Source organism: Rissa tridactyla, chromosome 1 (assembly GCF_028500815.1).
Source record: "Rissa tridactyla isolate bRisTri1 chromosome 1, bRisTri1.patW.cur.20221130, whole genome shotgun sequence".
NCBI classification, from domain to species: Eukaryota; Metazoa; Chordata; class Aves; order Charadriiformes; family Laridae; genus Rissa; species Rissa tridactyla.
The window spans coordinates 176,544,152-176,558,012 of NC_071466.1; the positions used below are offsets into that span (position 1 = coordinate 176,544,152).

A 13,861-nucleotide genomic window follows, 5' to 3' on the forward strand; every position below is an offset into this window, starting at 1 on the left:
AAATAAACCACTGAATTTTGGCTACATTGTTACACTAAGCAATATTTTCAGTCACTAAATGTTATCTGGTCTTTATTACTGCCACTATAAACAGTTAATATTTGCAGAACAATTTAAATATGAAAAATACTTTATAGTAATAAGTATTATTATTTGGATTATTACTACTAATATACAAACAAGAAACAGAGGTCAACTTTTAATTGCCAGAATGCATGCAAATGCATTTTGGGAAAGAAGATGCAGCACTCTTCAGGTCAGCAGTTGGGTATACAACTCCATGCCCCACACTCAATTTTACCGGGATCTATGCTTGTAGACCACGTGACCGTTTTGCCTTTTCTTTGGTGCCCAGACTAGAGATGACCTGCATACACACGTATTAGACAGATGCAATTGGAAGAAAGTAAAGGTAATGGTTTAGAACATGAGACTCAGGTCAAGAAAATATATAAAGAAAGCGTAAGCAAAGGGAAGATGAAGAAGTTCATGGCTAATAAAAAAATACAGCAAACTGAAGAAGGAAAATAATGAATATCATTCACAACGTGCACAAATATTTTAAGTGTGAGTAAAAATGAATAAACGCATACACTAGGATTTTTTTCCAAATATTATGATACAGTTCTTGGTTTGATGTGCCCACACCTATGCTAACCAAATAAGAAATGAAATTTTATTTACATGCATACTTTATCTCATACAACAACTTGGACAACTGGGAATGTATCTATTTGTTGGCTATTTTCTTTTCGTCTTTTTGCAGCACATCTTGAGAAGGGATGGACAAAAAGACCTTGGCAAGCCAACTTTAAAGAAGATAAAAATGAAACAGGAAGCAGGGCTATGGCTCTGGAAGACACAGGAAAAATCTGTCTAGACTGGTAAGATAAGCAGCATGGAAGCAGAAAGTATGAACTGAATTTTCTTTTGCAGATTCCTGAGCTCTTCAACACCCAGTTCCCACTACTAAAAAATTACACAAGAAGATGGAACCTCATCAGAAGAAAGAAAACCAAAAAGATAAGTTAGCATTTCTGAGCAGTCACAGAAAGAAGCTCAGAAACCTGATTAGTCTTCAGCCAAAGGTTCAAAGTAATTAGACAGAAAGAGTTTTACTTTTTCTTTCCTGTTGCAATCTCGGGATTTACAAATCAATAGGTTGCTTTGGGTAGAAGAAGTAAGTGAGTCAGGATCTTTGAACAGAGGATACTGGCAGTTATGAAAAATCTTGAAGGTGACAGAGGCTTAAATTATACAATGGAAAACTGAGCCTTCCAAAGAAAGTAACATTATCAGTATAACAGACAAGGAAATAAATCTAAATAAATATGTTTTACGTAATCTCTCTGTGGAAGGGAAGGAATCTATGTTATTCTGTGTAGAAAGGTCACAATAATAAAAATGCAATAATATGATCTGAAAGACCAGTGTTTAAAAATGCTATGGAGGAAGAATCAGAAGGCTGTGATTTGAAAAGAATTTAGGAAGTTAAGGCTCAGAGACCAAATAGCCATGGGAAGAGCTTGGGATGAAGGACTAGATATGTAGTTTAGCCCTTGATAAATTCTGTTAACACCAGTACATCTAAAGAGCAAGTCAAAGAGACAGAGAAAAAAGCAGGGTTGGCAGAATGGAAACAGGACAAGGTTATGAGAGCAGATCTGCGACTCATTAGTAAATAATTTTGTAGAATAAAAATTTTTTTTTTAAGTTCAGGCACTTTTTGTTAAGGCTTTTACTAGTGATTTTTAAGTTGATAACAAATCAGACTCAACAGTCCCGAACGTATAAATCCTCCTCTCAAAGCACACATATACCTGAAACCATAAAAGTGTGAGCTTCCAATAAAAAAACCCAAGAAAACTAGAGATCTAGATGAGTCTCACTAGTCTGTATGGAATGTGAGGAAAGAAAAACATTTATTGTGGCGGGGTTTCTTTTGTGGGAATATTTGCTGTCAAACTCCTAAACCTAGTATATAAAAATCATGAGAGTCTATAAAAAGTTAATCGTAAAAGGCACCTAACTTAATGCAGGAAAATTCTATTCTAAAGCTCAGTAATCAGTCATGAGACTGGAATTCCCCAAGTGCTTTAAGGAAGAGTAGTTTTGACCTGATTACTCTCGATTAGGACGAGGAAAGTAAGGCTGACATCCGCAGTATGCATTTGTTGGTTCAGAGAGGTTGGTTTCCCCATATTGGAAAAAGTTATGAGTTTAGCAGAATGAACAAAAATTAGGTAGAATAATATGAATGGGAGCTGAGAACTCCATAAGAAGAATATATTAGACATCCAAAAAATAATGAAGAAATGGGATGGCTTTTGACTGATGACTTGTTCTCAGTCCTGAAACCTTAAGGACGGTGATTTGAATAAAAGATAAAGGTAAAATGCCACAAAAAAATCCAAGCTGATAAAAGAGGGGAAGTAGATTAAAAATTATATAAATCAGTAGCTACAAAGTAGATAAAATAGTAACAAAGAGATGATAATCTTGTAAAACTTCACAGCCAGCTGGAAAATAAAATTACATTTTTATTATGTCATGAAGAAAGGCAACTGTAGTGTTTGGCCTTTACTAAGTGGATATGATAAAGTTGTTAATCGTGCAGGCAGAGGACAACATAAGCTTTTCGATATGCATTTAGAAAGAAGTTTGTACTGCTAGATGATTTTGGGTAAAGGCTGTGAAAGGAGGAGACAATGACCTAAGAAAAAGCTGCTGGAAAAGTAGCGTGTAGATGGAGTGAAGCTCATGAGAAATCTGTCAAATGGATGGAGCACAAGATTAAAAGATCACAGCTATTGTCACTGGTTTTGGAACTGCAAATGGGCACACTTGAGGAGATCTGTCTCACAGTCCATCCCATTTGGGAAGAAAGGTTTGTCAAGAGAGAGACTTACGCAGATGCTGACTGTGATGGTTTCATTGATGTTGCCCCACACTCTCCTGAGCTGTGGGGCAATTTGGGTGACGAAGGAAGAGAGGAGTCTGTCAGCTCTTCTATGTCCGAATGTGAGGAAGGAGGCTTGGTGGACTTCTTCTTTCCAAAGGCCTGTTTGAAAGAGCTTCTTAGCTGGAAAACAAACATAGAGTAAGATTATTTCCCTTGTCATGGCAATTTGCGTGCAGCTCATGTTTCGAAGAGTTAGTTTGCAGATGCCATCCTAGCCACTGCCTGAGGTCAGTATACAGAAGCAAGGTATTAACATATGCAACACGGTATCTCTAAAAACATGATACGGTGCTTTGTTTTGACTTTATTAATCCAGCGCAGCGCAAACATAATGCTATGGAAAAAGTGCAGGACCGAGTGGTACAGCTATGGGAGAGGGGTGCTCATTTAAAACCATTAAGCCCCAGTGGAATCCCATTCCCATGGCATTCCCTCCAAGGGCTGGCTTTAAATAACCACTTTGCATCTAGGTACAGCCAGAACCTGCTGTTTCTAAATGCTGAAATCAAAAGACAAGTCCAATTTACTGGGTTTGCCAATTTACTTTCCCCGTGAAAAATTTGAATGGCCAAACTATGCAAATGCTACGGTTTGGATCACAAGCAAGAGGATTTAAGCTGGGACATGAGGCTTGCTTTTTTGTACTGCTGAGAAGAATGTTAGCTGAAAGGTATATACTCTTTGCTGCAGTTTCGTTTAGAGTAGTAAGATCTCTGAACGTACAAGCATTGCCTTTTCCCTCTAGAAGCTCTTACCCAGTATTGAAAAGGGACAGAATAGCCAAAGAGCCATTTATTTCAGGAGCCAAGACGACAACAGTTTTGTCTGCAGTAAATTTTAACTAGCCCATTCGTTGATACCTTTATCTAAATACAGAAATTGTTCATCTAAGGAAAAATATGGTTGATTTTTGTTTTTATTTTCAGAATATTGTTCTGATTAAAATTGTATAGAACTCAATGACAAACTGGTTCCTCTATAAAAAATGAGGTATTCAAACATGTTATTTTCATGATATACTTCGAGAGTGGGGAGTGTGACCACTGATCAGAGAAACATTATTTAAGTCCTTTCCAGCTCATGATATCTAACGAGAAAGAAATGGATTTTGGCTACACTCCCCCTTTCTATAGCCTAAACTTTGAGATTAAAATGAATAGAGACAAACTGAGAAGACATACAGGATAATTTGTTTTTAGAAAGTATAAAAGCCTACTGCCAAAATAAATAGCAATCATGCCAAGATAGGGTTCTTTATAGATGCATGCCAAATTTTCCATGGTTTATATTCACCTCACTTCCTCTAGAGTTCACCTTGCAGAAACATGAAAGAGTGTGGAATTACAAATCAAGGGAATGAAGGCTGAGCAGTATTTTAAAACAAATGTTTATGCAGGTAATATTTTTAAAACAACAAAAACATATTTTCTGATTATTTACTGAAAGTATTTGATTAAACCCTTAGTGCTATGTGGTATTTGTGTATTCCAGTTGAGAAGCATCTTAATTTCTTTAAACACCATACTACTTTTACATGAGAATTCTTAAGAGATTTCAACTCCCTTCATAGCTGGTTAACATATTCGAGTGAAGTCTTTGAATCAAACTCTGACTGAAGAAAAATCAGAGTTTCAATGTGGCCCAGAGATGGTTTTGGTCATAACAGCTATTTTTTATTTACTTATTTTTTAATTATCCTGATTTATGCAAATAATTCACAGCTGATAATCAACAATTTTTAGTTTGCTGGTAGTGTCACAGTATGGATACACGTGAATTGCTTTGTGTCTGTCTGGCCCCACAAGAATATTGTAGATGAAATGGACCATTATGCTGCTCAGGCACTAGGAAATGACATAATAGCTAAAAGATAGGTTTAAACCTGATAAGCACTTACCCAGTTTTTCTTTTTCTTTTTCTTGGAGTCAGCGTCATTACCACTGCCAATGCTTGAATGGCTTGTAGCACTGTTGATGCTGGAAACACTTTCTGAAGAATGTTGCCGCCTTATACGTAAATCTAAAGTAAAGAAATTACAGTGAAATCCATCTGTTCTCTGTTTCAATATAATAATCATTCTTGTATTTATGTAGCTTCTTCCTCCTCAAAGGGAGTCTAGATGAACATAATGAACATTGATGCTTGCAGTGGCTCGGATTCAAGCTATTGTAGCCTGTGAGAGACCACACAGTGGTGAATGGGGATGCATACAATCAGGTTAACACTTAGGAGCTTCTCCAAACTGGGGTCTTATTGGGATGAAGGCAAGGACCCTGCACAGTAATCTATGCAGGCGTAACCTCGTAGCTAAGCACTTTCTGTTACAGATGGATTACTTGACTTTTTGCTGTCACAGGTACCGGTGTTCTTTTTCCGAGGAGAATAGGTGCTACTTGACTTGTAGCAGGCCTAATCAGCGTTCAGATGCTACTTTCTAATATACCATGATGGAAATAAGCAGGCAGGAGTTCATTAAAAATGAATGAAACCAAATAACCAAGAAGTGGAGAATATTAGAAATGGCTGGTGAGGCATTTGAGTTTCTATTTCTTAAAAGTCTCTGATAACTATATCTTAATCACTGGAAAATATTCTTGCAGAACATACCCACTAATACCAAGGGAAATTACTTTTTTGATTATTTTTTACTTCCTAGAATTCAGCTTTGCTATACTCAAGTCATGCAATGAAATGACCTTAAAGCAAACATCTAAATAATGACCTCTTTAAAGAAAGATCAATGACACTGTCAAAAATAAATGCTGCTACTATTTATTTTCTTCAAGTAATTCCTTTGCTGTTGCTTATCAACAGACACTTTTGAAGTATATATTTATCATGTGACTTCTGCCTAACTGCAACGAGAAATTAATTCAGAATCTGAAATTTTAAATCCCTGCTTTCCTGCACTGATTTAGCACCTCGTGAAGGAGCTGAGCTGTTGTCAGTCCATCTCTTAACAAGGAGTACACTGATTTTTAGAGCTACAGCTTACACTGGATTTCCCAGCTATAACCATGTTTTACCATAAGACTTAATTAGTGTCTTGGGTGTACTTCAATATACAACCGCAGCGACGGGGTTAACCCAGCAAGCAATTCCTGGCCACCCAGTTCTGAGGTGACAAGGCTCCAGGAACTCTGGCAAACAGGAAGCTCATGCAAGGTTTCCAGCTCTGGAAATGCCACAAGTATGCCTACCATGCACTGCAGAATGTGCTTGCCCTTGCAACAGAGCCCCCAAAACAACAGAAAAGTAGTGACTTAGCTTTTTTTTTTTTTTTTTTTTCTGGGAGAAACTCTGCATTTATTTTAATAGTGACAAAAACATACCTTTGTGGGTATGATCAGGACCGTTCAAGGCTCCTTGAATAGCAGCTTGCGCAGCAGAATTCTGGGCTTTCAGCATTTCAATGGTTTCCCTTAGCTCTATAAGCTCAGATTCCTGTGGGAAGAGCAAAGAGAGCTCAAAATATATGGCACAAGAACAATGTTTGTCTAAGCTAAAAAACATATGACAAGATAAGAGTCGTCAAACCGAAGTTCATGGGACTGCTTGGGTGAACATAAGGGCAACAACTAAGTAGAATGCATATTTTCTCTCCAAAGATACTAAAATCAACTAACATATACTTTTGTATTTATTCTCTAAAAAGCGATCATGTGATTTTTAAGGAAAACAAAACATTTTGAATAAAGGCTTATTTATAAAGGGTCTCAATTGAATATTCATTATAAAGTTAAGAGAAATCCAACAATTTTGTTCCAAAAGATAATAAAACCATTTGAATTACTTCCTTTCGTATGTGAGGCTACTGTTTCATGGAAGAATCTCAACCTGAATTTGTGTATTTTTCAAAAGATTTAATGTGCTAAATAATAATTCAATTAAAAAAACTCTGTTCAATAGCAACCGTCCTGCAAGTTGGAGTAAAATTACTCCACTTGAGTGCAGAAAGTTCTGTATTAGAATGCACAGCCAATTTTAATTAAAAAATGCTTTTATTACTGCTGCATTAAACTTGTCCTTCCAGCCCACATTTATATAATGAGGATTAAAGGAATTTAACTTCAACAATAGAGAAAAGAAGAGACGGAAAAGAACATGTTCCAAATCTTTTGGGAAAGAAGCTTGGAGATGATCTGTTTCAATGACACTGCTTAACCTCTTCTGGAAAGAAAACCTTCTGAGGGAAATTATGCTTTGTTAAATAGTCAAAAGTTTTGTTTTAAGAAAATTCCATTGTGTTTTTTTGCTTAAGATGAAAAAAAGCAAGCAATACAAATATTTTCTATCTAGTTCACAATGAGTTTTATCATATTTCATGTGTTGGTGCTCAACCAGACTGTGAAATATTATTTTTATAGACAGCTACACTGACTCTAGCGGTGACTAATAACTCACTGATACACAGTTTCTTTCACACTTCGGCTCAAGGAGACTTTTCTCCTTATGGGATACTGCTCAAAATGAATAAGGGCAGAAAGCTGAAGTTCAGTCCTGCAAGGTGCTAAGCAATCTCTGAATCCTGAGCTTGGTACAAAGGCTCACATCAAATTTACTACCTATCAGGTTTTGGTTTTTTTCCCCAACAGTCAAAACAGCACAGTGAAAGCCAAAACTGTTTACTCATGAATACGATACCTAACCTGCATCAACTCTCTGAATGGAGTAATTTTTCTCAACGTAAAGTTTTTCCCTTCCCATAATTCTATTATTCTAACAGCACCGGCAGGCTGGAATGAAGCTCTCCAGCAGGTTATGATCAGTCATTGTTACGGGATCTTTCAGTACAGATTAAACCTAGAGTCCCATATGTTTTAATTAAATCTGGAAACGAAAGATTTTATCTTCAAACTATTCTATGATATTGTCTGTATAAACCCGATGCTGCACAGTTCAATTCTCTTGGAACTTTATGAAGATTTGATCGAAACGGCCATTAGAGAAAGGTCTGTCTGTCTTATTGTCACAGCTGTCCCTGTTTCCTTTCAGTGTTTTTTAAACAAAACTCTAATATAATCTGCTGACTGTTTTCCACATTAAAGCATCTGCTTTTGTATACATACCTTTTGTTCAGCTGTCATTGTTAGACTTTGCAACCGGCCAGTCATATTTCCCAAGCTTTTTTCAAAAGCTGCTACTAGATGAGCCTGTGAAAGAAACAGAAGACAACATTCATTGTGACAATGAGACAATTTTCCAAGATCTATTTGGTTTTTTAAATTTTTTTTCCCTCCAAGCTCATCTTCTCCAGCTCTTTTCTATTAGTTTTAAACTCAAACTGAGCTAACTTGGACAGGCGAAGCAGCCAAGTGAGCCCTGTGTTCCCCCGGCTTCTTTAGCCCCCAAGGAGATTAGCTCAAGTATCTCTGCCTGGAAATGAATTATGGATTTAATGTCCTGCTTTGAGTTTACTGATATATTGGCCAAAAGAAGTCTGCTCCCAAACAGAAGTCCAGGAACAATTATTTTCAATTACTGAACGCATCAAAAAGGGGAATTCAAGTACTTTATCTTAAAAGGTAAGTTTTAACCTCACAAATGAAACACTCCAGAGGGATTCTGAGACTGAAACAAAAAATATCACATTTAGTTTTACAAAAGGTCATTACTTATCTATTCATCTTATATTGATTATATATGTGTGCGTGTTGTGTGTATAAAAGTAATAAAGACAAACAAAACATAAATATAATATTTATAAGTGTGTGCAAATGTATACATAAAATAAAATCTTGAAAATCGGAAGTCCTACTTCTCAATAAAAGAAATAAAGTTGAAACTGATTAAAAGATTTAAAAAATATTAAAGCTTCACTTTATTTTCTAACAATATTCACCCTATACTCCATGCAAGCAAAATTTATACAAACGATACATGAACTCTTCATTGGTTCTAACTGACATCAAGCTTTGTAGGCAAAGAAGGGCAAGTGATCATAAAGAAACCAACAAGCTAAGCCAGCTTGTACAGCCAAGGGAAAGTAAGAATTTAATCTTTATGAAATTCCATAAAATTCCATTCACTCCTCTCACAACACCAAATAGCGAAAGCAGAAGGAAATACTTATTTTCTCTTTACCATCTCAAAAGTGGTAATAGGCAAAGTTTTCAAACAGAGGCACCACAATACACTTGGCTATATAACTCACAAACAACATATTTATATGCACAAATGGATTAACTGAGCTTCTTCAACGAGAAAATTTATTTTTTATTATAGCAGCACAGGCACACACAGTGCCTGGCAAATTTTCAGTTACAGATTTGCATGCTTGTACAAGCATGGCTGAAATTCTTCAAATGTATGTGGTTGTACTGAATCTCAGGTATAATCAGAAAAAGACATGGTCCAAAAAGGATCCTGTTATGCACTTTAGGAGAAGGAAAAGAGCTTCTGGCCACCTTGCTCTGTATATTATACTTCAAATAAAAAGAGATTTCATATATATAATAATGTCCCACTTCTGTGTCTCCACTTCAGAGGTGTTATACTGATAAGTGGCTTTTGTGTTTTGCAAATCATTATAGATTGCTATAAACATTTCAGTATCTTGTAAACTCCTTTTATTAAACTAACTAAAAGTTTCCTCCTTGTAAATTATATTCTTAATAAATAATTTATTTAATTACTTATGGGTATAGTGGTGTATCCACCTGTATTCTGCATCCGCAGGGATGCCTTAGGGATAATTCTTTTGTTAAAGGATAGATACCCCAGGGACTAACTTTTGATAAACGTAGGACTAGATACGTATGCAATTTCTTAAGGATTAGTTAGTAGTTGTTTACCTATTTTAACATTTATAACTTAGTCTTTATTCTTGAAGTTATAAATTTAAATAAAATTAATTTGGAATATGTGTCAAATGCACGTCTGAAACCTGTCAATTGATGAAAAGTTATTCTAGCCAATTTGGAAACTACAGCCTTTGGTTGTTTTCACTACTTTATTCCTCTGATGATAAGATAAAAGTGACTAGTTTTGAAACTTCCTTTTCACTTTAAAAATTAGCTACATATTAAAAATATCCAGACTAATTTATGGTGGTTTAGTTCCAAAGATGACGACCAGTGACCCAGAACACAATCAGAGACAAAGTAGATGCACTACCACAGAATTATAGCCAAATGCCTCTTTATGACATGTGTTTAACAGGAAACTAATGGAGCTCACTGCTCCCTGCCTCATAAAAAAATCTATGGCTTGGCTGATGGCCTGCGGTTCTGCTTTACCATGAGAATAACAACGGGGAATGAGGGCTTGAAGAGAGGAATCATTTGCTTAATTATGCATTGCCTTTGTCCGTTTCTCACAATTAGACTGTAATAACCACAGTTCTTTGGTACCTAACTATGCATATTTGTGCAAAGCATTTTCCTACTCCATAGCTACAACTTCAGCTTATATTGTACAGGAATAAACAGCAAGGAACTTATAGGAAAAATTAACAAACTCGTAAGAAAAATTAAGAAATAAAAAGCATAATTAAAAACATCATTGAAGGTCACTGAGACCCTTAAGTTATTGTCTGACGGTCTGTAGAGAAAGAGCCATGTCACACCTATGGATTCTTACTAAAGTTCAGCCTGTGATAGAGTACATTACCTTCTTGGAATAGCACACTAAAATTTTTCATCATAAATGTAATTGGATCAAGATGATGGATCTTTCCTAACTCATTTGAGATAAAGACTATCAGGTCTTGATTTGTTCATAGTAAAGAAATATAATTCAGAGGCCCATCACTGAAAATTATTCAAGAAAACAACCTTCAATTGCATTGTTCATCACTTTAATGTTTATTACAAAAAAATACTCTTCTCTGAAATACAAACTGTTAATTTTACATTCAGAGTAATAAATTGTGCAGCCTTTCCCCATGGTAGCAAATGTTTATTTATTCAGCACTCTAGGGAACTTCTACTTGTTGAAATCTTATGCAGATATGTCCCAAAAGAAATACTGTGTAACAAAACAATAAAAGTTAATTTGAAAAAGGCTAGATTATCAGTATATTTATATTGGTGGGGAAGTATCGGTAATCTTCAGTTTCTGAGGACTATTCACTTTATCCAAAAGGATACAATCTTTCATTCTTATAAAAATACTTAGGAGAAGTCTTTTCTAAAGTTACAGCCAGTCCCTCATACCTTAGAAATATTTGTGTTAGATTTGGTAGTTTCATTCACGGCATAGATCACTCCAATACCACACAAAATAGCTTGAATACTGCATGTGCTTTGAATAACATCTATTCTAAAGTAAAAATATATATTCACAATTGAATGCAGCATTTGTACCTGGAGACAGATATACTGGAGTCAGAGTTAAGTATCTGGGCATTTCTGGAAGTGTGCCTACAGCGAAATATATCTATCTTTAACATAATATACATATTAGATACATAGATGATATACACCTCTTAATCTGTAGATCCACTGCATATGGATTAATTTTTGACTTCTGTTAACATCTGAAATTCCCATTGGCAACAGTCAAAGAGATATATGCTCAGGGAATCACTTCAGTGCTAAGACGACAGATTTGATTTTAAACATTTCCTTCTTAGTAAAGGACCCCGGCCAGCCAAACCCCAAATAACCTCAGCTCTTAGGTTTACAGCCCATCCTAAACATGACGTGGCCATATCCAAAGAATACCTGCTGACAAACTTTGCGATTTGACCTGCGGCGTACAGGTTTATAAAACAAAGGTAAGTAAATAAATTTCCTCCCACCTGGCACGGCTGAATGAAAGGAGGTGTGAGAGGCCAGAAGGGATCGGGCTGATTGCAAGAAGCAACTGTACATCTGGTGACCTTTTCTGTTCGCCGCCTGCTATTATCTTGTTGTTTGGCTGTAGGATAGTGGTTCAGAGCTGGCCAAACAAGAGTATTAGCCAGCGAACCCCCTCCGCTTTCTACCGGCATCCTGGGTCTACTACAGTTTGCAAGCACGCACCCTTTGGCTTTATACAGTACAAAGCACTGATAAAATCCCTCCGAACAGGCTGGGCTCAGGCTGCTTGCTGGAATTTGAGCCCTTGTCAGTCATGTAGGAAGTCTGCTGGTTGGACACTTTCTGCGCTGAAAGCAGGCCCTTTCTTAATTAGTACTGAGATTTGCCCTTCAGCAACATCAAAACCGGTGCCAGGGGAAAAGCCAGGAATCTCAGAAAAAACCTGTAAATTAAGCATCCAAACAACAGCTGGGCCCTGCTTGAATTTAATCATATGCAGGCAAAACACTTTGGGGTTAATCAAATGAAATAAACTGCTGAAATCAAGCATAGTACTTGAGTCCAGCTAACAAAACCTGAATAATAAATGAAACCCAATAAGAAAAGTCTTAGCAGAGGTTTCCAAACTGCCTGAGAAATGCTGTACTTTCCAATTGACAGATTTTGATCTGAAATAATATTATCGAGCAAAGGCTTGATGAAGTAGGTCAAATTTCAGCCTGACAACCTTTGAATGACACATGTACTACTGTCACCAGCAATCTTTTGTGGTGAAGCAAAGACAGACACACATAGTATTGAAATGAGATGAATACGATGCTCTTTTTTCACTCACATACAATACTTTAGCGCAGCTCTACAAAGGGAAATGGTAACAACAAACTCGACCCTGAGATGAACTATGAGGGAACAAGATTTCTGGTTATTAATAGTTTCCTTCTCCAGACCACAGCGAGGAAAAAAGTGCTGCCTATTTTCAGACACTGGAAGTATGGAAATTTGGAGGAGTTTAGGACTAAGGCTAAAATGAATGCATTTATAGCAAAGGCATCCGAAAGGACTGAGGAATTTCCTGTTCAGCAAAGGCACTGCAGAAGATATTCCGTTCATACAGTTCTCTGCCTGCCAGCGATGGATTATCTACAGAAAAGATAGGCAGAGAGCAAACTTTTTTCTGCATTAGACTTACTGTTCGTTCAGGTTTTAGCCTACTGGCATGCACAAGTGACTCAAAATGAGGGTTGCAGTAGTATTATCCATTTCGAGATTGTTTTGATTTCTACTCTGAGGATAAATTCCAGCTTTTGTGATTAGGACTATTTCTCCTGTAAATGCCAGGGGCTGGTGAAGCACGCCTCTCAGATTTGGAGATAAATGACAAATGAGTACATGCAAGTAAAGCATTGCTAAGACAGTACAAGTTCATGAAAATTAGAAGCCCATCTGGAATTTTCATAAGTTTGTCAAATTAAATCAAGTATTTGTTAGTTACTCTCATAATTTTTTATGAAAAGTATATAATCACTGGCATTTAAATATCAATTCTGTAATTAGACTAAATTTCAGAGGCTATATCAAAATTAAAAGGTTGTATATGCACTTGGTTTTCAAGCCGGATCTTATTCCTGCTGTTTAAGTGATACTTCGTAGAATTTATTTACATAAAGTACTCAAAGGACTGACAGAATTAGTACTAACACATCTTTAAGGGGTCTCTTTTGATCCTTTGGAGTTATGTGGAAGTGTTTTTTTTATGCTTTACATCTTCTGTACCAGAATAGCAGAGAATGAAGCCAGTACCAGGCTTATTGTGAAATACTTTTCAATTTTTGGTTTTGTAAAGTATATATCTCATGACAGCATCCCCAAAAATAGTTACTTATAATATCTAGTAATATCTACTTTTCTTTTAAGATTGTATTCATTGCAAGGGTGTTTAAATCCCTTGTTCATGCCTGGAGAATTTGAAGCCTCTAAGTTTCATGCTCCTGACAAGTTTAATTTTGAGGGAATTTCCACATGTTGGGGATTTGGAAAAAGGAAAGATTTCTTTGGTACCATTCAAAACCCCCATGTGCTAAAAGGATCAGCTTTAGGGTTGCTTATAGGTTTAGAGTTTAAAGAGTGTCTCCATGGAGATGGATTAGAAGGTGAG

The 13,861-nt window shown here is 36.3% G+C and overlaps 1 protein-coding gene across 8 annotated transcripts in view; it reads right to left on the minus strand.

Annotated features, from left to right (window-relative positions):
- NAV3 (neuron navigator 3) overlaps positions 1–13,861 on the minus strand; it is a 421,955-nt gene that overhangs the window by 22,257 nt on the left and 385,837 nt on the right. For 6 of the 8 annotated variants that reach the window (XM_054207726.1, XM_054207716.1, XM_054207692.1 and 3 more), the window contains 5 exons: positions 8,032–8,115; positions 6,295–6,406; positions 4,860–4,981; positions 4,256–4,276; positions 2,910–3,082 (listed from right to left, as the gene is read on the minus strand). In XM_054207726.1, coding sequence (XP_054063701.1) covers positions 2,910–3,082; positions 4,256–4,276; positions 4,860–4,981; positions 6,295–6,406; positions 8,032–8,115 — 512 coding nt within the window. The remainder of the gene's footprint in view (positions 1–2,909; positions 3,083–4,255; positions 4,277–4,859; positions 4,982–6,294; positions 6,407–8,031; positions 8,116–13,861) is intronic. The other 2 variants (XM_054207745.1, XM_054207699.1) reach the window with 1 other exon arrangement.